This window comes from Elephas maximus, chromosome 18, assembly GCF_024166365.1.
Source record: "Elephas maximus indicus isolate mEleMax1 chromosome 18, mEleMax1 primary haplotype, whole genome shotgun sequence".
NCBI lineage: Eukaryota > Metazoa > Chordata > Mammalia > Proboscidea > Elephantidae > Elephas > Elephas maximus.
The window spans coordinates 5,587,544-5,613,622 of NC_064836.1; the positions used below are offsets into that span (position 1 = coordinate 5,587,544).

The 26,079-nt window shown below is 46.7% G+C and overlaps 1 protein-coding gene across 6 annotated transcripts; it reads left to right on the forward strand.

Moving 5' to 3' along the window:
* The first annotated feature begins 1,808 nt into the window (after positions 1-1,808).
* On the forward strand, positions 1,809-24,305 carry LHX9 (LIM homeobox 9). 6 transcript variants are annotated; one of them, XM_049857706.1, is made up of 8 exons: positions 1,809-1,987; positions 2,737-2,838; positions 3,060-3,137; positions 8,438-8,556; positions 10,464-10,666; positions 11,748-12,103; positions 18,598-18,800; positions 22,918-24,305. In XM_049857706.1, exons 1-8 carry the CDS (start codon positions 1,855-1,857, stop codon positions 22,972-22,974), a joined length of 1,251 nt encoding a protein of 416 aa, XP_049713663.1. In that variant the 5' UTR covers positions 1,809-1,854; the 3' UTR covers positions 22,975-24,305. The 6 variants fall into 6 exon arrangements, with proteins under 6 accessions (XP_049713663.1, XP_049713661.1, XP_049713662.1 ...); XM_049857704.1 differs by lacking the exon at positions 22,918-24,305 and adding an exon at positions 19,998-20,668; XM_049857707.1 differs by lacking the exons at positions 1,809-1,987; positions 22,918-24,305 and adding exons at positions 2,186-2,241; positions 19,998-20,668.
* The last annotated feature ends 1,774 nt before the right edge of the window (positions 24,306-26,079 follow it).

Genomic DNA, 26,079 nt, shown 5'->3' on the forward strand with positions numbered 1-26,079 from the left:
GCCAAGAAATGGAGACTTTTCAATTTACATCAACTCTGGTGCTGCTCGACTTTAAAGATTCCTGGAGACTCCTTCTGTCCCAAGGCGCAATAAATCAAATGAGAGCTTCTAATGCAGAACCACCCAGCGGCAACTGGGGAAACTTGGTGGGGCAGGTACTTAGGGGGAAGGGAGAACCGAAGCCCGCGGTGTTGGCTCTTCCCACGGCTGGAGAAGGGCCCTGCAGCCCTAGCGGCAGGTGGATCCTGATGCACAAGTCCCTCTCTTTACAAGTCGCACCGGCCCCTCTGATTTGTGAGCAAGGAAGGCCGTTTTTCTTTCTTTTCTCTTTTTTGAGTAAAACTTGGGGTTCCAAACCGGGTGTGTTTGGGAACCGGGAAGAAGAGGCGCTTAGGGACCGCGCGCCAGTCTTTGTTCCAACGCAGCGCCCCTTTCAGGGCTTTCGCAAAGTCTGTTGCGCACTCACGGTTCTACGGCCAGGAGCCGGCGGGGGCTAGAATTCTTCTCCAGACGAGGCTGGGGGAGGGGAGAGGAAAGCTCACTACCAGACGAACAGCAGTTGGCTCGTGGCCTCCCTGCCACACAGTCCCTTGCCAGCCCGGAATTAACTTCCGACTCCATTCCTTGACATAACTGCAATTTCATCTTCTCCGCATTGGAGCAATAACCTTGAGTTTGTGGACTGGATGTCTGTCTATGGTGCAGGATTTAAAACGTGCTGCTTCTGTCTTAAGTACTATAAAACATTAAAAGGTGTTTCCCTTCCCCCAGGAAAAGAAAGTCAGTGGTCCGATATTTAAGTGTGTGTGTGTTGGGAGGGGGGGGGGGTTCAGCACCCTTTTGCAAGCCTCTGTGGGGAGCCAGATATTTGGGATAAAGCTATGGGTTGTTCCTGGGACGCCAAGCCTGCTTTGGCGTGAGGAGCGCCCCTCTGGCTTTGGGACGACTCTAGCCCACGTAAAGGGATTCGAGGTTGGGCTCGGTGAAGCAAGGCCCCTATACTCGCGTCCCTCTGTTCTGAGACTATAAGCGTAAAATAGAGTGTCAACCCAGGAATCAAGGACTGTAAAGGCCTTAGGAGATACGTGATGACCGCATCCTCTCACCCGAAATTTTTATTCTAAAGTGTGATCTTCAGTGTGCGCTTCAGTGCGCGCGCGCCAGTGTGTGTGTGTGTAATGCACGATTCTATCGAATACCTAAGATCATTCGTGATTCAAAAGAGGTTTCAAAAACCGCAACTTGGAACAGAGATAAGTGAGAGGACCCAAGCGTTTTTAAGCCGGTATCGCCGTCCATCCATTCGTTGGCCTCGAGGGCTAGCTTAGAAGCTGAACCCGAACGCTTGTCGGGTCTCGAAAAGAGAAGCAGCCAAGGAGGCCGGGATGGGAAGGGGAAAGTTAAAGGTCAGGGTGGCTAAAAGGTAAATCCGTGGGACTGGTTGGCAAAGGACTCTACCCCAGGGCTCTCTGAACCACAATCCAGGATTTGGGTGAAAAGAAGAAGCCTGCAGACTCAGATCCACAATTCCTGGTCGATTCCTGACCACCACTCAAACCTTGTAGCGCAGCTTACTGCGCCCAGAGGAGGAGGCGGCCGCCCTGTCACAGACCCGAGTCCCCCAGCCTAACCCCGTTCAGCTCTCGAAGGCCACTGGGAAGCGCGCGGCATCCGCAGCCCACAGCGCCCTCTGCCCACGCAGCCGCAGGGAGCCGCGATGATGGTGCCAGGGGGTGGGGAGGGCAGCGCCACCCCTGGGACAGGCACCCCGGAGCGGTCAGTCTCGCTGCTCACGTGCCCTTCCCCTCCACGGGTGCGGGAGCCTCCCAGTAATACCCGTCCCCCCCGACAGTGATGGGCGCACCCGGTAGGGGAGGGGGCAAATCATTGGCCAGGGGCCCGGCTACCAGTTCTCGCTTCCCTTCCCCACGGCTGACTGCGCCCGGGGCGGCTGGGGTGACGCAGCCCCTCGCAAACTCAAGACAAGGTAACGAGGCCCTTGCCGGGGCCCGGGCCCCGGGCGTCGTCTGGCTGCGACCCTTTGAACGCTCTTCTCCCAGGGTTTGAGGTTTTCTCCCAGAGGGTTAATTGCCACCCCCAAACCCACCCCCACCAAGCCACCCCACCCCACCCCACCCTGCTAACCCGACCGCTCATGGGATACAGATTGCGCCCAAAGTGAGCCCCGCACGGGAGCGCTCAGACTGCAGGCAGGACAGGGAGGGAAACGGGATGTGGCGGGTGAGCGATCGATGGCTTAGCCCAGCTCCGGGCAGGAGCTCCCGCCCATTCACCGTCTATGCTGGCACCAGCTGGCGGCAGCATCTTTAGATACGGGCTCAGGGAAGCAACGGCAGGCTGGGGGCCCGGGAGCCCAGGGCGCGCAGCGGGACTCCAGCCCCCGCGCGGCGCTCCAGCCTCAAGATAGTCTAGGCTTTATGAGGTCCACTTACAGCCGAGTCCTCCATTAACACCTCCCCTGATTATTGAGAGGCTGGAAGGGCGAGCGCAGCTCAGAGCGTGTCTCCCGGCACCGGCCCGCGTCTGGGTCCTCTGCCCAGCCCTCCCTTCTCCCCCTCCCCATTTGGAAGCAAAAAGAGAAAATAAAAGACAGGTGGAGGGAGCTGCGGGTCAGAGGTGAGGGATTCAGGTCAATTCCGACCGAGAGAAAGAGGGAGAAGGGAAAGAGAGATATTAATTTCCATCCAACGGTTATTTATCTATTGGGATTAACAGAAGGACCCTCGGTGAGACGCGGGGACCCGCACCTCTGGCCGCCGCCTCCCGCTCTCCCTTGCCGAGGACCGGGTTCTTGCGAAGGAACATCTGAACCTCAAGGTAAGATCCCTGTGGGGGATGCCTGGTCCAGCAGTCTGCTGCTCTAAGTGTCCGCTGAGACGGCTAGGCAGCCCCCGAGGAAGGTCGGGCCTCGCAGGAAGCAGCGACCCCACTGGAGACCGCCGAGGGAGGAGCGGGGCCGCTGCGTACCCCGGGCGGGAGGAGGCGCTGGGGGCTCCCAGGCCGCGCCGCCAGCCTGACGCGCGGCTTTTCCCCGCCAGTGCGGCCGGGCCACCCCCGTTACGGCACGACCAGCTCCCTGTGCTCTAAGATGCTGAACGACACCACTCTCGAGGCAGGTGAGCTATGTGCCAGGTTCCTTCTCATTTTCTCTACCATTTTTCATGGGCCGGTGCGTCTATGGGGTGTGTGTGTGCACGCGTGTGCGCGCCTTCTTTGGGTGGAACGTTCGTTGGATGTGTATCTGAAAAAAGATACCGCGCTTCCGAGGCTGGAAAATAAAGTCTGTTTAGAGTGTCCTAACAGGATTCCAGAAACGTGTGCTTCCCTCCTTTTGCCTTTCTCCTGAATGTCTTTGACCTTCCTCAGGCCCCGGGGGGCCACGGTACCGGGCAGAGGTCACCCAGCCGGTGAGCCGCGAGTTACCCGTGGCGTAAGGGGCTCGCCCCGGGATCCTTCAGGGAGCTGCTGGGGGGGGGGGGGGCGTCTCCTTGCTGGATGGGACGGGGTGGGGGGAAAGGGCACCATTTCTCGCCCGTGTGGGGCTTCACTGGAAATTGGCTTCCCTCACCTGTTTTTGTTCCATCCCAAAACCGCACTACTGTGTCTGCGCGTGATCTTGACCGCAGCGAAGCAGGAACGGTCTCTTTATTCCCAGGGCGGTTGAGCGCCGGCGACGCGGCACCTCTCAGGTAAAAGGCTTCGGCGGTCAGAAGCGCGGCGGTCTAGGCTAGGCGGCTGCTCCTTCGGAAGAGTCCTGGGTCCTGGAGGACAGGGGTTTGCAGGGGGCAAGCTGCAGGCGGCAGGCTCTGCGAGCGGAGGGTTTCCGTGGGTACCCAGCGCTTGGAAGGGCAGGGCCCCCGCCGGAAGCGCAACGTGGGGAGCCGCAAGCAAGGGGCGCAGCTGGCACACCTACCGACGCCCAGCTGCTGCCGAGCTCGCCAGGTACCAGCTCGGTTCCGTCCACTACCCCCCTCCACCCCGGTCCCGAAGGTGGCCCCCCTGGCAGGACCGAATCAGGCGTGCGCCCCGCCGCTCTGGTCCTGACAACTTCGTGGTGGCGGAAGGTTTGACTATAGAGAATCCCAGTCTTCAGGAAAAACCCGGGTGTGCCTCTGGGCCATCCGCTCAACTCGCACCTAGCGCACCCGGGGCCAGGAGAGGCTGCGCTGAGCTCGTGGCTTCCAGCTCCAGGACGCTGCTGACTTCCCTAGGGCCCTGGGGGTGCTCATTACAGTGCCAGAGCTGGTCACTGGTCCAAGAGGTGCACCTTTCAGAACCAGAGGGCTTTGCAACCAGCTTAATAGGTTTTGGAGGAAAGGCGACCTTACCCCTTTAAGGGTAAACCCGGGGGCATAGGGTCATGATCTCCAAAATTCGGGTCTAAAGAGACCTTGAAATCACCTATGCTTTCCAGGTTGCACTCCTGGTTTCTTCCCCTCTCTCAAGCTTAAAGCCTTTGCTGCCCTCTGGGCAAGGCCATGCATTCCCTTACTTTCCTTCTCCTCCCTTCTGGGGAGTTTCCTGGGCCTGGACCCTTTCCCCAGGTGGGTCTGCCAGAGTTCCAGGTTGCTTTGTTTTCCCCTCCAAGACCCCAAACCATCAATCTCAACTCCTCTGCCCCATAAAACCCAGGTGCCTGCTTTCTTGAAAGTGGCAACAATAACTGAGTGGGGGTTGGCAAGCAAAGAGAAAGGAGAGCTTAATGAATTTCATGTGCCCAATTGTGAGAGAGGGCAGTGCGTGGCCATGGGTCTGTCCCTATGCGCCTAGTAGAGCCCTTGAGTTCAGAGAGGAGACTCAAGACCCTCTCCTCCAGGTCTCAGGCTAAGGAGAGCCTCTTGCACCTGCCCCATTGAGTGAGGTGGGGGCTGAGCTCCAGGAACTGAGAAAGCCAGCACTCCAAATTTTATAGAGCACTGGAGGCCCATTCAGAGCTGGGAGTGGGGGGGAGTGCTTCCAGTCTGCAGGCCACTGGCCCCAGCCTCACCCACCCCAACCCCTAGGAGAGGTGAGAGAAGACAGAGTCACAAAGACACTCTCCCATTAAAATGTTTATCATCTTTTGAGAGTGAGGAGTAGAGAGGGGTCCCCTCGTAGGCATTTTCTCAGAGCTTCAGGAAGAAAAGTTTAGGACACCCCAGGTCACAAACCCAATTCTTGAGGCAGCCCCCCACCCCCCCCCCCCCCCCCGCCCCACAGCTTCCTCTTTATGAACTGTGAGAGGAGGCAGGGCTAGACCGATGGCGAGCGATTTCCACAGGACTAACTAGGACCTCCCAACCTCCAGCAACAACTCTTCCCCTGCCCCCCCACCCCCCCCCCCCGTGTTCTGCAGACTCCCTGCAGTTGCTGAGAACGAAGAATCCTGGCAGTTCCGTCTTTATGGGAAGTAGCAGATCCCATCGGGCGCAGGAACTTATAACCTGTGTGTTATAAGAAAGAGCAGGCGTAGCTAGGATTTGATCTGGCCGCTGATTGCAGAAGAGACTGTATCCGATAGATGATTAACAGATATGTGTTGAATAGATGGATGAATGATTCCAGGGTTTACAGGACATCTGTGCTTGGCTACCCTGGAGAGCACCCTGGAGACGCCTCACAAGCTTCACCACGGAGTTTTTGTTAAACTATTTCTTCATGAACAGTCTCCAGAGTTTTTTGCAAGCAAGGAGCGTGCTCTGGGATTCTTTGTTGTTTATGCTGAAGTGGACAAAAATCCAGTAACAGCCTAACCCAATCCCAAATACCCCCATTTGAGAAAGAGGGTTCAACATAGAAACTAAATGATTCGGGGGTGGCCTATTTAGTTTTTCTTTGGGGCTTCTTTGGGTTCATTGAATGATGTTCTTTTGGAGACCCCTCCGCTTTCTGCTCCTGCTCCTCAGCTCTGAGCCGGCTTAGCCGCTGGCTTGCTTCAAGGCAATCTGCCCCTTTGTGAGAGGACCTGCTGTCTCTGAAAGGCCCTCTTGCCCCCACCCCCTCCTCAGGAGCCCTCCGATGTGTGTGCCCTGAGCACAGGTTTGAAAAGCTCATTGATTTCCATCCAAAAGGGCTAATTACGTTACTTATAGTAAATAGCAACCCTGCTGTCCATAGGGCTTCCAAAGGGGGCTGGGGGGGGGGGCGGGGTGTGCTCCAGCTTAGTTCACTTGATTGGCTTCATTTCTGTGTGAAATTGTGTTTTATGATCTGTATTCTGGCACCCAGAGGACCTAAGAGCATCCAGTCTGCAAATAACATTATTTTCGATCCTGAGAAAAAAAGCTAGGGGGAAGCGTTAGGGTCTTGGGTTTCATGGAAAAAGCGACCCCAGCAGTCTCACAGGCTGCTGCTCTGGGACAGGAAGTCAGGCTGCTGCACTAGGGATGGCTTCCTCCCTCCTTCCACTCCTCCTTCCATCCTCCCCCCCCCAGTCCTTCCTTCCTCACTCGTTCTCATTCTCATTCTCTCTTTTCCTTTCCTCCTCCTTCCTCCCGGCCTTCCTCCCTTGCTTCTTCCCTCTCTTCATTCTTCGAGGTTTGGCCATGGTTCCCTGTCGGGCTCCCCGGGGCGGGCAGAGGGAGGCGGGTCTGCCCTGAGGTCTCCAGGCTGCGTCCCGGCAGGGGAAAGCCAGCGGGCACCGGTGGGAAACCGAGGCAGGCCAAAGGGGAAGAAAGGCGCGGAGCGCGGTCCGGGCTTCCTCCTCTCCCATGTTAAAGCCAGGCTGGTTCCCCCCGCCGCTCCCCGCTTGGGGCCCCTAGGAGGCCTCTGGCCGTTTGAATGAATCGACAATATCAGAGGGTTGTGGACACTTTTCAACGGGGCCGGGGAGGAGCCGCCGCTAACGGGAACAGAGGGCGACAGAACCATCCCGCCTCTTGTGAGGCGCAGGTCTGCCTTTCCGCTTGTCAGCTCTCACCTTCCCCTCCTCCACAGCGAGGAGCCCTTTTCGCACCCTCCTGAGAGTGGGGACGCCCCTGCAAGGGCAGTGGGACCAGCACGCCATGCCGCGCGCGCCTAGTGCCGCCGAGGCGGCGCGGGCGGAGCTCACCCGACTCCCGGAGCCGCTGCCCACCTTGACAAGTTTCAGGCTGGACCCTAGAAATGCCTTCAAGTCTGAATTGGGTAAGGGAATAAATCAGCCTATGGCCACAGCATGGTTATACACTCCGCGCCTACAAGTCCACGACTTGTTCCCTAAATCGGACTTTGTCAAAGAAAAACATTTTTTCCCCCCCTAAAAGTAACCTGGAGAAACATAGGCTCTCCAAGCGCGCTTTTCACTTTGGGCGACGGTCCAGCGCCTCATAGGGTCGCGGGCCTTCTGAGAGGTGAGGCGAAGACATGAACTGGCAGACAGCTGCTTTTAAGTGACTTGAGGAAAACGGGATGTGGAGGAGAGGAACGAGCACTATCTCGACTTCAGTGATGTGCTGGAATTTTTGCCCAATATTTACTTATTTGAGGGTGTCAATCTGGGTCGACTGGGGACCAGAAAGTCGAGGAAGAGTGAACCCAAAGTTGGAGCTAACATTGTGTGCCCTGCGGCCGGGTCTGGTCTTGAACTCGGACTTTGGAGGCTGGCTTTCTGCATCCTGCACCGGGGCGGGGACAATAAGAACTCCTTTTCCCCTTTACAACGTGACCACTGGGAACCCTTGGAAGGATGTGTGTGTGTGTGTGTGTGTGTGTGTGTGTGTGTGTGTGTGTGTGTGTGTTGGGGGGAGGTAAAGACCCGTACTATCCCCTCCCGGATCTCCTCGCTCCCCCCCCCCTTTGTAATGTTTGTCCCCACTTGCCCATCACCAGGGGGTTGAGAGGAGTATGACAGGTCTTTGTTGTCTGAATAAAAATCCATGGCAGCTCCGGGGAGAGAACTCCTCCTACTAAATTATCAAAAATGGGCTGGCTTTAGTCTCTGAACAAATTGGACACAGCTCCGGCAGGAGCAGTCCCCAACCCAACCTACAGGCACTGGGAACTCGCAAGCAGCCAGGGACCGCTGAAAATAGCCACTGCTTTTTCTTTCTTTGCGTTCAAAACGATTTTCTTTCTTCACCAGATTCGGTTTTTCTCCCCCAGCTGCAGTTGTTCCCCATTAGTAACCCGATCTCCCGGAGCAGTAAGATTCGCCTTCTTCGCTCTCAGCCCCTGTTTGTTTGTTTTCTGCACATTTCCTTCTGCGAGCCGCTGGGCCTTTTTTTTTTTTTTGGTCAATTTGCGAGCAGCCCAATTTCCACTCTATCTGCCTCTTCCTTCTTCTCTCTCTCTCTTCGCACCCTCTCGCCCTCTGTCGCCGAGAGTCTCGGCGCTCCCCCACCGCGCAGCCCTCTGCAGTCCCTTCGCTCCTTCGAATGAGCTGAGAGCCCGGGGCGTGTGTATATGGAAATAGTAGGGTGCCGAGCAGAAGACAAGTCGTGTCCCTTCCGTCCCCCAGCCATGCTCTTCCACGGGATCTCCGGAGGCCACATCCAAGGCATCATGGAAGAGATGGAGCGCAGATCCAAGACCGAGGCCCGCCTGGCCAAAGGCGCCCAGCTCAACGGTCGCGACGCGGTAAGGAAGTGCCCCGCGGTGGCGCAGCGCGGGGCCCGGCGCGCTGGGTTAAGACCAGCCTAGGGTTCCTGGTCCACTGGGGCTGGGGACGACGGATGGTCAGGACACCCACTCCAGGCTGGCGGGTGGGTCTTCTCCAGTCCTCCTAGGGCTGTGAAGCTGAGAAGGGGCCCCCTTTCTGACTTGAAATGTTAAGAGCTCGCTATCTCCTGCCGCAGTCGTTCCCCAGTGAACAGGGCGAGCCGAGTAGGAGGAGGTCTTCCCTGTAGACCTCAAACTTCGGTCTCCCGTGTGCCGCTTGGCTCCCGACCGTCTTCCCAGCCAGAATCGGTCGCTCTGAGAGCGAGCTGGGCGCGGGCAATGGGCCGACGGCGCGCGGCCAAGGCTCAGGGTCTAGCAGGCACTTGGCGGGGGGGGGGGGGGGGGGGGCGGCCCTAGTCTCTGGATCTGATGACCAGACTTTCAGAGTGGACTCGGGCGCAACTGAGCCACCTTCGATTTTCCTTACAGTTGGTGCTCAGCACCCCTAAATCCAGAGATTCTCGGGGTCTCTGGCAACCCTCCAGCGAGACGGGAGTGCATTTAGCTCCCGGGTCCAGAGGGTGTGTTTGTAGAGGGAAATCAAATTAGAAAATCCGGAGGAGCACATACCCAGCCCAAGTGTGAGAACTTTTTCTAAGCCTTTAACTGTGTAATCAACTACTGTTACTACTACTATTATTCATAATCAAAAAAAGCCATGTCTGCTTAATAAAGAAAACCGATTAGTAATCTAAGTGCTTCTCTTCCCAATTACGAGCTGGAAGGGGAAAACTACAAAAGTCTCCAGAAATGATTCCAGCCAAACAGCAGTGGAGCTCTTCTGGCATCACATCGGGAATTGTAGGTCAAACTAACCCGGGTGCCTGCTCTAGACCGGTCAGCCGTGTTTTGTGGTCCCACCAAATTGGGGAGTTGGTGAATGTGTCCACATTCGCAGCAGTAATGGAGTGCTGGGCCCTGGTCGGAGGAAAGGGCAAACTTGCCTTCACTTTTCCCGGCCTGCCAAAGTGTCCTGGGGAAGTCCGACCCATTGCTGCTAGTCTTGAGGGAAATCTCCATCAGCTCTTTTTCTCTTTTGTGGTTATCCTGTTGAAAAACAAAAAGCAACAACCGAAGCCCGTATTTCCTGGCTGGGCTCCGTCACAGTGAGGTTTTCCCATCCTGGGCCTTGCCTGTGGGGACCCAAGTGGGAAGCTTGACTTGGGCACTAAACAAATATTCTGGACAAAAATCTCGTGGGTATATCGATGCCACAGCAAGAGGGACTGTGCAGAGGGGCCCCGACAACGAATCATTTCTGGGGAACAGCCACTTCACAACATTCCTAGGAAAAGAACCAATATCCCTGAAAATTAGGGAACACCAGGGTATGCCAAATGTGTCCCAATCAAAACATTGTCGACTAAATTATGAGCACAGGTATAGTAATCCTCTTATTTCAAGGTTGCCTACAAGAATGTAGAGAAATAGAATTATAATAGTGTTTGGGTTTAAAACAATCTTTGCTTGTTCGAATCTCCTTTCATTCCCCAATAACAATCCCCATTGTTTCCTTCCATGTGCATTGAAAGCCACAGTTTTGGGGTTGTAATGACTCAAATTCCAGACCCCCTATCAAAGTACAGTTAATAAGTTCCCAGTTCATTTACGGAGGTTAGGAATGGCAGGGATAGCTTTAGGTTAGCCGTTGGGGTGGACGCGAACGCGGGTTCAGACAGGCACCACAGAAAGGGAGAGAGCCACAAGCTTCAAACCTTTCTCCGACGTTTGCCGCTGCGCTGGGGCCCCGTGCCGGCGCTGCAGGGAAGCCCGCGTTGTGGGGCGCGGAGCGCTCTCCTCAGCGGTGCCCTGTGATTATCTTGCAGGGTATGCCCCCGCTGAGCCCGGAGAAGCCGGCTCTGTGCGCCGGCTGCGGGGGCAAGATCTCCGACAGGTACTACTTGCTGGCGGTGGACAAGCAGTGGCACCTAAGGTGCCTGAAGTGCTGTGAATGTAAGCTGGCCCTCGAGTCCGAGCTCACCTGCTTTGCCAAGGACGGCAGCATTTACTGCAAGGAGGATTACTACAGGTACTCCCGCCCCTACCCCTCTCGCCCTGGCACACCTGGCGGGGCCACCTGTCCGAGTCCGGGATCCCCTCCTCGTGTGTTGTCCCTTCGGGGTGTAGTCGTTGGCCTTGAACCAAGGAAAGTGTATCGCGGCCTCTGCACACGTTTTCAAGCTGCGACCCTCTGAACAGGCGCTGAGACTGAGTGGAAGAGACACCCAAGGGTTCTCAGAGAATGCCTTGCGCTCAGGAACTTCGCAGCTCGCTTGGGGAACCTGGGGAAATCCACAGAGGAGTAAACGGACGTGTCTCTTCTGAGACTTGAGCGGTTTGTTTCCGCTTCCTATGACCTGGACAGGGTCGGAGCCTCTGAACTGAGCCGGTGGCCCGGCCGGTAGCCCCTGGGTGTCAGGTTTTCGCGCGGGTGGTGGGAGACTGTAAGTGACCACAATAGGGAATAAAAACCGTTGCCAAAATCCAGCCACTCAGTTCTGAGCTCCCGTTACCGTTAGCTAGAACCCTGCCCACCAGACTGGAGAGAAAACCCAGAGGCGAGCATGCTTATTGATCCTTCCATTTGTGCGTACTGGGAAAGGCAGAACTAGCTCCGCTCTCAGCCGAAGCGAGAGAGACAGGTAAAAAAAGAAGACTCTTTCCTCTACAAAATCGCCTTTTCTGCGCTGTATCTGTCTGAATGCTTTCAGGTACACTCGCACATCCAGGAATAATAATGCTATCCTGCATTCGGAGAATATTTTGTCATCTATGAAGAGTTTTTACTTGGCATAGCAGTTTCATATCGAGTTTGCTAGTGCCGGTTTTTTGTTGTTATTGTTCTGTTTTAAATCTCCACTTTACACAGAAGGAAACTGAAGCTCAGTTACTCCATTCTTCTGATTTGAATGCACAGGTTCTTTGTCCTGGTTCACCAGAACAGGCCACTAAGCAAATAAAACTAATGTCAAAGTGGGCCCATATACTGTCCTCCGGAGACCGTCCTGGTCTCAGTCTCTGTGGGCTGCAGACCAAACTCCAGGCGCTGTGCGTGGGAGACCGCCCAGCCTTGCCTTAACCAGTGCCCTGACTCGTCTTTTTCCTTCCAGAAGGTTCTCTGTGCAGAGATGTGCCCGCTGCCACCTTGGCATCTCCGCCTCCGAGATGGTCATGCGCGCCCGCGACTCTGTGTACCACCTGAGCTGCTTCACCTGCTCCACCTGCAACAAGACTCTGACCACGGGCGACCATTTCGGCATGAAGGACAGTCTGGTGTACTGCCGCGCCCACTTCGAGACCCTTTTGCAAGGAGAGTATCCCCCGCAGCTGAGCTACACGGAGCTGGCGGCCAAGAGCGGAGGCTTGGCCTTACCTTACTTCAACGGCACGGGCACCGTGCAGAAAGGGCGGCCCCGGAAGCGGAAGAGCCCAGCGCTGGGAGTGGACATGGTCAATTACAACTCAGGTGGGTCCCCTACCCCCACCCCCGCGCAGTCCGGGCCTCCAGCTGCCCTGAGGAGGGTCCCATAGAGTTATTTCCCCATCCAAGATCTGGCTGCAAGAGGGTGCTTTGCCCAATATACCCCTTTTCTCTCACACAGAAGGAAGGGAAGGAGGGAGAGAGGGAAGGAGGGAGGGAGGAGGGAAAGAGGGAGAGAGAGAAACCTTTATTTAGGTTGTGGCAAAAAACAAAACAAAAGCAACAACAAAACAAACCCCAAAACCAAACCGAACAAGCAAACAAAAATAACAAAGAACACATCCATAACCATGGGGCTGCAGTGACTTACCCCAAGCAGGCAGAGCCAAATCCTTGTTGCCCATTAGTTAATGAGCCCATTAGTTTCTGGCTCCCACTTGGAGCAAAACAGCCCCAGGGCAATTCCTTTGTGGACGGCAAATTATGGATCCTGGAGGAGGTTTTCCTAAATACTGGGGGAAAAAAAAATCTGAAGAGCCCAACCCCAGCCTGTCTAGAGAGAGTAAAGGCTGTGGTGACCAGCCCAGAGTTAATCAGGAACACAGTTGGCAGGAGTGTCGAAAAACTGATTCCCTGATCTTGGCAACAAGCTGCTTTAGGGGTGGAAATAATTCTCCACAGTTGAGCTGGTCTGAGCCTTCCCAAGCAGGTCAGGGTCTTCATCTAATCAGCTCTTCTCTGTGTCACAGACCCTCCAGACTGGGAGAACCTCCAGGTCAGGCCCACTGAGGAGGGTTAGTGGTGGCTCAGGCTGTTTTTCTGTCCTCCACCAGCTGTCCCTCTTAAAAACAAAATGTAGGCAACAGGCCAGGGAGCACACTTTCTTGATCCACATTGGGGGATGCACCCACCATTTATCTCTCTTACTCAAGCATCAATTGTAGGAAGCCTGATACCCTACTTGCTAGGCTGGTATTTCTTGTTCTAAAGGTTGGTAAAAGTGGCAATTGTAATGGGCCTTACTAACATAACTTAACCCTGAGCAGGATCCAAGCTCTTCTTCTGAGTCCCAGCCACTAGGAAGACGTTCTAGAAAGTGCTGGTTAACTTGGTGAAAGGACAGGCCTGGCAGCTGTGGCTTCCCCCACCCTGACCCTGCTCTGGCTGGAAATCTCAGCAGGCAGAAGACTCAGGTGAAGAAAGACCATTAGGCTATGCAAGTAAGGGACTTTGGGGACCTCATTGTGGCACCCTTACTGTGCTACCATGAGTACCCCAGGAGCCTAGCCAAACGAAGCAAGTGTATCCTAGAGCAGGGGTCTTGCCTGTTTTTCTCTTCTAGTGCCCAGTGCCTGCTACGGCACCTGACATTCAATTGATGCTCAATAGCAAAGGAAAGGTGCCGAACCAGATAAGTGACCTGCCCAATGTCACACAGCCAGTGTGAACGAGTGGGAACTAAGAGTCCTGCTCTGAGTTGAAGTTTTCAGAGGAAGCCACGCGGGCCAGTGGTTGCTCCCCAGCCCTCTCCTCTGCTCCCTCCGGATTTAGCTGAAGAGCAGAGTCACAGCGCGGTGCACGCGCAGTAGGCGGCATCTCCGAGAGAGTAGGGGCCCCGAAAGCCCAGAGAGGCTGCAGTTGTCCCTAGAGGGTCGCTAGATGATGGAAAACGGCCGGCCGGTTCACTACAGACCCCACCAGGATTGGTTTGTGTGAGGACAGAGGGCGCAGCCCCGGGGTTTTGCCAACCGCCAGCCGAGGGCCGCGCCCTCGCCGCCCTCCTCCCCGCAGAGCTCGGTAGGGGGCTTTGGTTCGAGGCCACTTTGCCCAGCGCGCTTACTTCATCTCCTTTGATGCGTGGTCTCCGCGGCAGGACAGGCAGGGCACTAATTGTTCTTTATTAATAGAAGATGACATTGGAATCTCAAGTCATTCCTTAGGGCCCTAGTAAGAGAGACAGAGAAAGAGAGGATGAGAAAGAGAGACAGAGAGAGAAGGAGAGGAAGAGAGAATGGGAGAGAGACAATGAGAGAGAGGGAGACACAGACTGACTGAGGACCCACAACCAGCAAGCTCTCTGGAGAGGGGGAAAGTCCAGAAGGGGTAGAGATTTTTAGCCAAACTGTGGCAAGCCTGGCATTTTGCCTGTTCATTTCATCTAATTAGTGGAATTTGATCTCTCCTTGGATCGTATTTTATATTAGAAAGATATGGCAAATTTTAAAGACAGCAGAATTCAGCTTCTACTTCTCCGAAGAGAACTAGAGATTACACACTTACATTTTAAAAAGAACAAGGATCTTTCCCTGAGCTACCTTGGTCTTTCCTTGGCAAATTAGTGCTGCTCTAAGGTTACTGAGAAAGTTGGTGCTGCCTTGTTCATGAAGGAGGGGAAGGTTGGGGAGGCCCCTCCTAACCGGAATGAGTTCGTACATCAGGCCACTACATTGGGGATGCCTCTCAATTAATATCCACTTCATCCTTTCTGAACGCTCTCCAGAGATACTGTACATAGTATGTTGTTCTCTGAAGTCCGATGAAAATAACCTGGAGCAAATAGTTTAAAGGTGCTTTACTAGAAATCAACCCACCATTTAAAAACAGCGTTTACAAACCTACTGCCAGTTTGTCACAAGACTAGCCAAAGAAGCCTTTCGGTGAATTAAAAGCATGTTAAAATATAGAAAATAAAATGGACTCATAGCTCTAGCTCATTATTTTAGCCTTCCTTGGATTTTACATTGATTGCGATGTCCGCTTAAATACAGTCTCATAAAGGGTAACATCGATACTAATAAAACAATTACAATGTACACATTCATATATTTTCAAAAACATGTACATAAAACATGTTTATGATTTAAAGATTGTCAGAGAAGATGTAAAAACTTGGCAAAGGTCAGTCAATGCCTTTTAATGAGAATAGTGCTAAAGTAGGTTTTACCTCTTTGTGCCTTTAATCAGGCAGATACTTTAGAAAGAGACGAAGAATCCTGAATTGAAATAAAGCCCTCCAGGGGTGGGAAGAAAATTTTAGTTCTAGGATAAGCAGCTCTTACTTGGGTAATTTAGCATTAATTTAGAGACTAAAGTTTTGCCACTTCTCTAAATCTCCCTTCTTTAGGTCCCTTCTATCCATCCAAACTTTTAAAGGGCCTGGTAGCTGTTAAATAAGTCAGCCTGGCACTGACCCCTAGTGGTCTCCCAGGGATTAGTTGGCTCACAGGAGGTCACACACCTTCGTAAGAACCACTTTCGGAGAGGTGACTGTTTCATAAGTGATTGGAAAATGGAGTATTTAGATCTTTTCATTAATGTTATAAGGCTGAATGTATTTACAGGCAGATGTTTAAGACAGTTTTAAGAGAGTTGCATTTTCATCTCATAATTCAGGCAAAAGAAACCTACAGTTACAGAAGTAGACCCTAGGGAAACACAGTCCCTTGCAAGTTTACATAACGTACTGTGGTTACACATAAGTAATTTAGGATAATGCACTAGTTACAGTTTGAAAGAAATAAATTGCTCTATTAAGTTGCATAATATAGGTGATAAAATAGTCACAGGAAAATTATATACCATAGTATGTCTTTAATCAGGAGATAACTTCACCTATTGCTTTATACAGTCAATTGTATTCTGTGTACAAAAAGCCCCATAATTTTGTTTAATGCACTAATATGTTCTGCTGAGTTTTTAATCAGCAATAATGGATATAGAATGTATATTCAGGAAAGCACTTTTATCAAGCCTTACTGTAATTATTTTTCTTAAACTTTATTAAAAAACCAACTAATGATTATATAGTTAGGTTAGGAATAATATTCATTTCTCAGAAATATTACCTTGGGGCGGGGGAAATGGTTCAGGGCATTATTTAAACACCAACTTAAGTCTTCTATCCCGAGTGTAATATTCAATTTGATGTGTTATTCAGGAAAAGTTACATGTTATACATGATAGGAATGAAATCTTATTTGAAGAAGCCTCCAATGACTAAGGGGTGCCTCTTTGACCATTTTGTTGTGGGTGCCTTTATAATCTGTCTGTGAAACATGGCTCAGTTTACTGGAGATAAGTGTAGTTTTATGGTGGGTCCTAAGATACTGTTTCATTCATTTGAGGATAGGAAAGTGCAATTCTGTAGAATATTTGAACTTGACATATCCCTCTTGGGCTGAAATAAGATAAAACATAAAATATATTCTCTGTGCTATGTCTGCGTCTATGTTACCCTTTCTGGTGGAGCTTAAGAAGTCTATGTTCACCATTCGAATGTGCATATCTGACTTGGATTCTATTTCACATTGATTTGGTTTTGCATTAATATTCACTTATCATTTTATTGATGAACAAAGGGTTAAAAAATCTTGATTGAATGACTTTTGAGCTCCTGGCTTTGCTAGGCTCTGAGGATCCAAAAGTGAATATGATATAGTCCTTTCCCTCAACGAACTCACCTGCACTTTTGCCAAATACACTCTACTACTTATATATCTTCCGGAAATATAAACCAAGGCGACATTAGTTCATGCCTACTTGTGCTATACTAGGGAGAATTTCTTGTTAAATGGGTTTTATAATGCAACTGACCTCTTGTTGATGACTGCAAAGCTTCTGTGTTTCCCTCTATATACTGACTTACTGAAAACATTTTTAAAAAGTAATTCTATCCAGAGCAAAGCAAGCAGATGACATTTTAGTAAGCAGAATTAAAGAGCTAATATTAACAGATGCCAGAACTTTCTTCAAGATTCAGGTTTATTTTCACCCTAGGTGACAAGATAAAGTTGGTTTTAGGTATTCTATTATAATGCAGCAAAATGCAGGATGAACAAATCTAAATAAACATCAGATAAATATCTGAAATAAGGATTTCAAGAAAAAAAAAAATTGCCGTGCCCTTTAAATTGTGAAGTTGACTGAATCTGTAAATATTTAGCAAACTCTTTTCATTTTGCAGATCATATTTACTATGCAGAGCCAGTAGGTTATTGAAGATGACCTTTTAAATGTGCAGCTTTACATCCTGGGGATAATGGCTTTCAGGCTGGGTTCAAAGGCTGGGTTGTTATCCCCCAGTGCTGAAGAGGGCTTTGCAAGGGGAGAGAAGACGCTGCTGCTCTCTGCTAGGGTCCTCAGCCCTCAGCCAGGGGTACAGCTCGCATCACCTGACATCCAGAGCAAATGGGGTCAAGATCTGAGCCTAGAAATAAGCACCCTCAGTGGCTGGAGGAGTGCTTCAGGCATCAACGGAGTGAAGAGAAATCTGGGCTCATTCTCTTGCAGAAATATTTATCAAAATAACTCCTAGGGAAAGATCTTTTCTTCCGGGCATAGCCCTATGTTATGTTAACCAGTTATGGCTTTTAGCCCTCAAAAATAATATTCTTATATATTACATAAGAAATCTGCAAACTTGTATTTCTTAACTTTGGTAGAAATTAGAATTAATTTCTCTACTGCAGACTTCTTTTCCTAAATATGATGTTGGGAGGAGATAGATGAAATTGCTCTCCCTTCTCCAGCTACTTTTTAACTTTGTCCTCATTGGGAATGCTCTAGAGATTTAGAAACAGCTAAAAATTAGAACTGACTTTGATTCTTCCTAGATGGTAGACTTTCAGAAACTTTGAGAGATCAGAAATACTTGTTTGCCACATCCCTCATGACAAAAAGCAATGCCTTCAGGTAGTATGTCTCACTCTACAAGTGTAAACAAAATGAGGAATCTCTAAAAACTGTGTGTGGAGAGGGGGTTGGGGTGGGGTGCTGATATTAAATATATTTATTGGAGAAGGTTGTTTTCTTTTTACTGTTGGGTTTGTTTCACTCCTACTTTACTGTCCTCAGTTGCCAATTGAGTTGATTCTAACTCATGGCAACTGTAGGTGTGTCAGAGTAGAACTGAGCTCCATTGGGTTTTCACTTTTTGGAAGCAGATCACCAGGTCTCTAAGGTGCCTCTGGTTGGTGGGTTTGAACTGTCAATCTTTTAGCTAGTAGTCTAGCGCTTAACCCTTTGTGTCATCCAGGGACTCCTTCCCACTCTACATGTTTGTGCCATGGAGTCAATTCTGACTCTTAGTAACCCTACAGATCAGGGTAGAACTGCCTGAAATTTTTACAGGAGCAGATCTCCGGGACTTTTCTCAGCTCAGCGGCTGGTGGGTTCGAACTACGTACCTTTCAGCTTAGCAGCAGAGTACTTAACCATTGCTCCACCGGGGTTCCTTTTCCATTCCATTATTTAGGGCTTATTTATCTTCCCCAGCTTTTCTAGCAACCGTTAAGCAAAAGAGATGACTTATGTATTATTTTTCTATTGTATAAACTATGGTTTTGTCCACACAAATAGGCTAGTTTGGCTGACTTTGGCAATTGACCTCTTGCTTTTTGTCCAGACGCTGCTCATAATTGAATCGACGGCCTTTTTTCACTGTTGCTTTATTACCCTAGCATTATCATACAGCCTGCAACCATTTCAGCTAATGAGGGCATTTCCCCTGAGCAGTTGTTTGTTCACTGTTACGGCAATAGGTTGTAACGAGAACGAGGCAGACCACTTGGACCGGGACCAGCAGCCTTACCCACCCTCTCAGAAGACTAAGCGCATGCGGACCTCCTTCAAGCACCACCAGCTTCGGACCATGAAATCCTACTTTGCCATCAACCACAACCCGGATGCCAAGGACCTCAAGCAGCTTGCCCAGAAAACAGGCCTGACCAAAAGAGTTTTGCAGGTAAGAACCTCCATCCTTGGCTGTGCGTACATCTCCCTTCCCCCGCCGATGAAAACAGTTCTCTTCCCTGTTTAGAGCGATACAGATATTTGCTATACTGCTGCTCATTAGTTTATCTTAGTTATCTCCCTAGAGGGTGTACTGAGATTTTGTGGGGGCTTTTACCAGAGGGTGCCCAAAGAGAGACCCAGGGTCTTCTGAAATGCAGCAGTCTCCCTACAGATGGGGAGACCGGCCCACCAACACCAGCATAGCTTGTCTCCCGGCTCTGCAAATATGGATGATGTTATTTGTACAAGTTGTGGCTCTCGAAATTTACATTCACGTTAGGCTCAATGCATAGGCTTGTGGGGGGGACCTGATGTTGCTGTCTTCAGCAAACTCTTGGCAGTCTCACTCACGTGTTATGACCTTCCAAATTCAGGTTGACCCCTTTTTTCAACTCCTGAAAAGCCAAAAGTATGGTTAGTGTGTCAGCAACCAATTGGGGCAAGTATTTTCCCATCCTAAGAAACCACATTTAAATATCGATATGTAAGACTTAGTTCTGCTGCTCAATTGCTTCCCTAAACTCATCACGGCATCTCTATAAGAAGGTACGAGGAACAAAATTAAAGTAGGTTACTGTGGGTCACCTGTGATCCTCTCCCACTTTTCAGGGACAACTAATAAGCATTTTAATTCTGCTAACCCGTTTAGGGATGCCTGTACTTTGCGGCTCCGGAAGAATTTTTACTCAAAGAATACTACTTATTGCATGTCAGCTTGAAGTCTGTCTCAGTGAGGTTTATTTCACATGGGTGATTCTTACTTTGAGATACTTTCAATGACCCTGTCTCTCCCCCATTCTCAAAGGACATCGATTGAGGAGGCAGGGTGTATTTTCCCCTCTTTCTCTCTGTGCCTGTCCATGCTATCTCCACGTAATCACCAGTTGCCCCAAGTGGCACTTGTTAATGCTGGGGGGAAATATGTGCAGCTGAGAGAGAATAAATCTGTAGTATTACTTGAATTACTTTTTTAGAAAGCAAAAAACAAAAACAAAAAACCCCAAAACATAGCCCCCTTTCTCTCTAGGAAAAAATAAACAATTATATTTAAAAAGAGAAAAATATATCCCAAAAAGAGAGAGAGAGAGTGAAAAAAGAAATATAAAAACAAACATCGGTAAAGCAATCAATTGGGATTGGTTTGCAGGTTTGGTTCCAAAACGCACGAGCCAAATTCAGAAGGAACCTTTTGCGGCAGGAGAATGGGGGTGTTGATAAAGCTGATGGCACGTCGATTCCGGCCCCGCCCTCAGCAGACAGCGGCGCTCTCACTCCACCCGGCACTGCGACCACTTTAACAGACCTGACCAATCCCACTATCACTGTAGTGACATCCGTGACCTCTAACATGGACAGCCACGAATCCGGAAGCCCCTCACAAACTACCTTAACGAACCTTTTCTAACATTGGATTTTTTTTTTAAATTCTTCCTCTTCTTTTTATTATTATTCTAATTATTATTATTTTATTATTTACAAGACTTTTTTTTTTTTCTAAACCCACGAGATATTTGGGAAATAAAAACACAACAGCTTGGTGTGTAGCATCTGCAGCCATTTGGCAAATGAGTTTCAGTGAACATATTTTGTCTGCAAACTGTATTTGGATTTTTTTTTTCTTTAATTAGGAATTTCAGTCGGTAAGGAGAGTTTTTGAATTATTCTAATAAGTGCCTCTTAAAATTGTATGTTACTTATTTCCAGAATCTCGAAGAAAAAAAAAAAAACCAAAAAAACCAAACCTGTATTATGATGGACAAATAGTCATATTCCCAGTTAAATTACTAGGTAAATAATCAGATAATTAATTAGTTACTTTTAAAACCTTGTTATTGTATGTGTACTTATGGAATTTTGCAAACTTCACATTTAAAAATAATTAAAAGTGAAAAGTGTTGGTTAGTTCCCATTTCTTACACGAATTGTCAATTCAAATGAGGAATATGATTAAACCAAAGTATTATTAACTCTAGCAATTTTAAATATTAATGATTAATTGGGTAAGAAATCTCTTGCAGGAATGTGACTTTTCCTTCTTTTAGGGCTGTAAAACCCAACAAAACTTTTTATGTAGTTGTTTTTCAATATTTGAAAAAATAAACTTCCTGAGTATCCCTGAAAACTCTACATAGAATTTTGAAATTCTCTACTTCTAATCTCCAGAAGCTAAAAATGAAAATTGTGAAACCATTCTTTCTACATTATTTTTTTTCCCCCAGGGAAAATGGAAATAAGCAAAATATAATTTTTTAAGAAGTTTGAAAAATTGGTTTAGTATAGTAGCTTTATTCATTGGCTTCAGATGTACCATAAGATTGTATCTGAAATTCTATATGAATAATGTTTAAAAGCAAACAAACTTAGTAGACTAATATCAACGGTGATAATTCTTTGGTTTTGTTTTGCTTTGTTTTACTTTGGCACAGGATGATACATGTGTAGAAGAAAAATTTTTCTGGCATTAAAGATTTGAAGTTATTAGTCTTAAAGTAGATAAACTCAGAAGCCTTGTGGGTGCTGATCTGAATATATTTCCTCGTTTACAGTAGCATTTTTTCCCCTTTTAATTTAATCTAAAAATCTTAATGGTCTGGGCAGTGGTGAATGTTCAACTATATGCTTCTGTTGTAGTTAAATACCAATTAGATTGTGGATTTCCTAAAAAAATAAAAAAGAAGTCAAGATATATGTCTTGCTTTAGTGGATTGTTAACAATAACTTTGCACATATTCTCCACTTTTTGGACCCCTTAAATCTCCTCTGGTGGTCGAAGTGGTTATTTAATAGATTTTAAAGGTGTCCTTCCGGCTGTATAAATGTGTGGTTAAATATTGACAGTTCACTGCCCACATTAAAGTGCATTATTGTAACTTTTGCTCAGGGTCTTTAGAAAATTAGCACAGAAAGTAGCTTATTTTTAAAAAAAAGATGATGGAAGAGAAGTTAACACTGTAACAGAAGAAAGGTGTGATTGCCATTATATATTTAGCAAGTGTGGTTATCATCTTATATGGAGCTTAAATCTTGACTTTTCATATTTCTATTACATTTTGGGCATTTACCACTGACCAGACCAAACAACCTTGGTAAGGCTGAGATCTTATTAATACACTTTTACAGGTAAAATATTGATACTTACAAATTTTGTTCTTTGACAGAACAATATATGGTACTATAGATCTACTTTATTAAGTAGACTAATTATAACTCAGTTCTCCTATGTGCCTTATGATATAACTTGGAAGTAAGTTTGTGAAAAATCAGGATATGTGTGTTGTTTGTTAAATTAACTGTTTTAAGCCCTTTTGACACCTCACTAGTTTTGTACTGTTTTACCTCTTATTTCTGAAACTCTTTTTATGGTGTATCCTGTTAGAGGGGACAAACATGTCATAGAAAGCAGTTGTGCACTCTTTCAAATATAGTTGATAAATTCAATAATCTTACATATTGAGCTTCGTGTTTATAGTACAGTAAGTGGTCTAGCAAAATTGTCCATGTTTCTTTGTTTATTGATAAATGCATTGTATAGAAACTATTGCCCCTAAATATTTATGGACCAAACAATTGTGATATATCCTATTAAATTTGTGTGAATAAACCATTTTGAATCTAAGGAGTTTTATTTCCCATCAATTTTATTTAAGGTTTAACTGTGCTAGTGTATATCCAGTATCTATATCTGAAAGATATTAAAATGGTGATACAAAAAATTTTTTAATACTCAAACATACAAATAGATTTTAGATTTCCAAACTTCTGATTCATATATTAAATGTACACACCATTGCATCTGCAATGTAATTCTACCTAGAATTACCTTTAAAATATATTTGCTTATAATAAAAGTAATGCCCCACTGATTTGACTCAGTTCAATTTTTAGAATAAAAAAAAAGATAATCAGCAGATAAAGTAATTGCATGAGAAGAAACCTTAAATTTGATTAAGATTTGATGCTAGGTCTATTGAGCACAAATGGATATTTGTAAATCTAAATAGAAATTGCAGACCCCTAAAAGCCAAGCTGCTCTGTAGTTAATAAATTGTCACTATGATTTTTTTCAGGGAGAACAAATCTTGGGGCATTACAGCCAAACATCCCGACGTTTGAAAATTCCCTAAAGTATTAAAAGAAGGGGAAAAGTTTGATCGGAAATCCACTGCAGTGAAGACAAAGAGAATCTTAGGTTATGATAATCATACATTTAAAAATCTGTTGAGCCAAAAAAAAAAAGAGAGAGAGACAGATTTAAATGTCATTGACTGAATGTTAACAAAACAAAACTTTTGTTCTTTATGGTGTCTGACACAAATGAAGGCTTAAAATTACGTGGTTCGAAACAAAATTAGATAAATTGTGTATCAGTCAGAGCAATCTGGCTGTGATACACTCACCCATACTTGAAGAAAATTATTATTGAAAAAAACTCCACACATTTGTCAAGCACAAGTAGCTGTAAAATAAAAGTCCAAAAACATTCATTCCACTTGCTTGCTAATGTATATTAGTACTATCTGTTAACGGCATTTTTCAATTGTAAATTCAAAGAAGAGCGATCACTCCTTTAAGAGTTATAGGGATCAAAACCCAGTCATTTTAGTCTTATTGTTTATTCTTTTTCAAACAGAAAACTCTGCATGTATTTTTACATCTGTCATCTCTAGTGTACATCTCTGTATGATGACTTCCCTTTGCTGTTTCTTGTATGATAAATAGCTTTCATTAATAAACATTTTATTTGATGCAAACATAGTTAACTTTATGTTAAACACACACTGTTGAACTTAACTTTAAACACTGTTCTAAGAGGCAGCATGGTACATTTCCAACTTGTTATACTTAGGAAAAAGTCCAAACAGTGTAATGAGGTTAAAGGCTGGTAGTCTAGGATGAAATTATGGAAACCCTGGTGGCATAGTGGTTAAGTGCTATAGCTGCTAACCAAAAGGTCATTAGTTAAAATCTACCAGGTGCTCCTTGGAAGCCCTATGAGGCAGTTCTACTCTGTCCTATAGGGTCACTATGAGTTGGAATTGACTCCAAGAGAGTGGGTTGGGTTGGGATGAAATTACTTCCTTGGCTTTTAGTTTTCCATGACTTATTTTCATGTTATATCTAATTGACACATGTATTAAATATATATATTAAAAAGCAAAGAAAACCCAAATTATAACAAAAATAAACCTCAGAATAAATTGTCATGTACAATTTCAGCAACACTTTTAGATTATTAGGGTAAAATTGATGGATCCTTTATAAGTTTACATGTTAGCTATGCAATGAGCAAATTTATTGACATATACAAATATATTCTGAACTATGAAAAGACTGATCTTTGCCTAGTTCCAGTTACATATGATATAAGCAAAGGAGCAAGTGGAAAGAAAAATATTTAGGAATGAGGTTTTTAAATTGTTAAAGGGAGTATTTGAAGAATTTTTTAAACTCTTCCTATTTAGCTGTATATCCAAAGCATATGTTAAACAAATTAACATATAAATACTTTCCAGAAAATTTTTCATTATGATGAAATTTTTATTATATACAAATGAATCCTATGTAAATGATGTAAGCTTTATGAATGACAGACATTAAATATTTCACTTACATGTATTCTCAGAATTTTGAATGTTTTCTTAAATGCTTTCGCTTCCTGAATACTAAAAATATATATATATATATATAAAAAGGGAGAATGCAACTTAGGACTACTAATAAAAAAAGCAAGGCACAGTGACAAGTAGCCTATTTCGAGTGATCATGAAACATGTTGGTTTTGTCAGTAACTTGAATGTTTATGCCTCATTGAAACCTCATCCATGGCTACAGCAACTTAAGTAGATTTTCCAATACATTTCCAGCCAGTTAATTCAAATCTCTGTCCTACAGCTTTGCCTTCTTTCCATGTTCTGTCACCTATGGCAGTTCGGTTTAGAAAAATTTTGGAACTTCGCCTGGTTTTACAGACCTTTAAACATTTGTCTGGTATGTGAAATGTGGGAAAAGACCAAGGGGGGAAAGAACATAACTGAAATTAGACATCTGAAAAAAATAATACAAATTTGAAACAGGCACATTTTTAAAAAAGTAAAAGCAAGAAGCACTAATTATATGAGGGGGCGGGGATGGAAAAAAGCCGGCAACGTAGAGCAGGAGGTCGATCTCGCTTTCCCGTGATGCACCTCGGTCTTGGAGTCTGGGCAACGGCTGCTTATTGTTTGGCGTGGGGTGGAGGAACGTGGGCTTCTTAACTGGGAGCCGGGTACTAGATTTTTATAGCTCTACCGCCCAAATGCCTGGGCTACTCTAACTCCTGGCAAATTGATGTTGGGCAAAAAAAGCTTTATTGAGAGTTAGCGTCTGATAGCTCTGGGTGAGAGTACCCACCCACCTTAATGCTGACTCACATAGTGGGTAGGTTTTTGATACCTCAAATAAGGATAAAACTCCATCAAAAAAGGATCCAAAGCAAATGCTTTTGAAACCTCCTGATTTTTTTTTTTTTTAAGTCACCTAAAAAGTATATAGCTTTACTGGATAAAACCCCAATGGAACCCAGTTTAGCAATGTAACTGCACATTCTTTACAATAACCTTTCTTCAGTCAAAACGTTTTATAAGCCAAATATAAATATCATCCTCTTCTCTGTTGCAATGTGCCTGTAAGGGGTTTCATGGGGTAAGCGTTAGAGGTGGAAAGTTCTGGAGTGGAAAACCTGGAGTCATGTCATTCTAGGCTCTTAAGGAGGATATTAGAATATCCTTGTTATAAAAATACATATATAAGCACCAAATTTTGCATAGAGTTTTGCTACTTAATTTTCAGCTGTTGTAGTCAATGCTAGCTTAACTTGTAGAGAGATTGTGTATTCTTGAGGTGGTTTAATACCTTTTACATTTTATATTCTCTAGACACCAGAATAAAATAAGAACATTAGGACTTAGTCCAAATTGGAGAAATTGCATGCTATTTTCTTTGAAACTACACTATAGGTGAACTCTGGATTGGCCTTTTGGATCTATTTTATATTTTAATAACTGAGAGCCAACTCTGAATATTCAAATAAATAAAAACTCTCTGACGTAAAGCCACAGTCCTTTGTTTTACAGCCAGTGTCAAATATAGGGAATTATTTTCTTTATGGTGTGCTGTTGGTTTTAAAGCATTTTTACAAACTCTAATCGGCCTTATAACTTTCTTTCAAAATAAAATGATCATTTACCTTA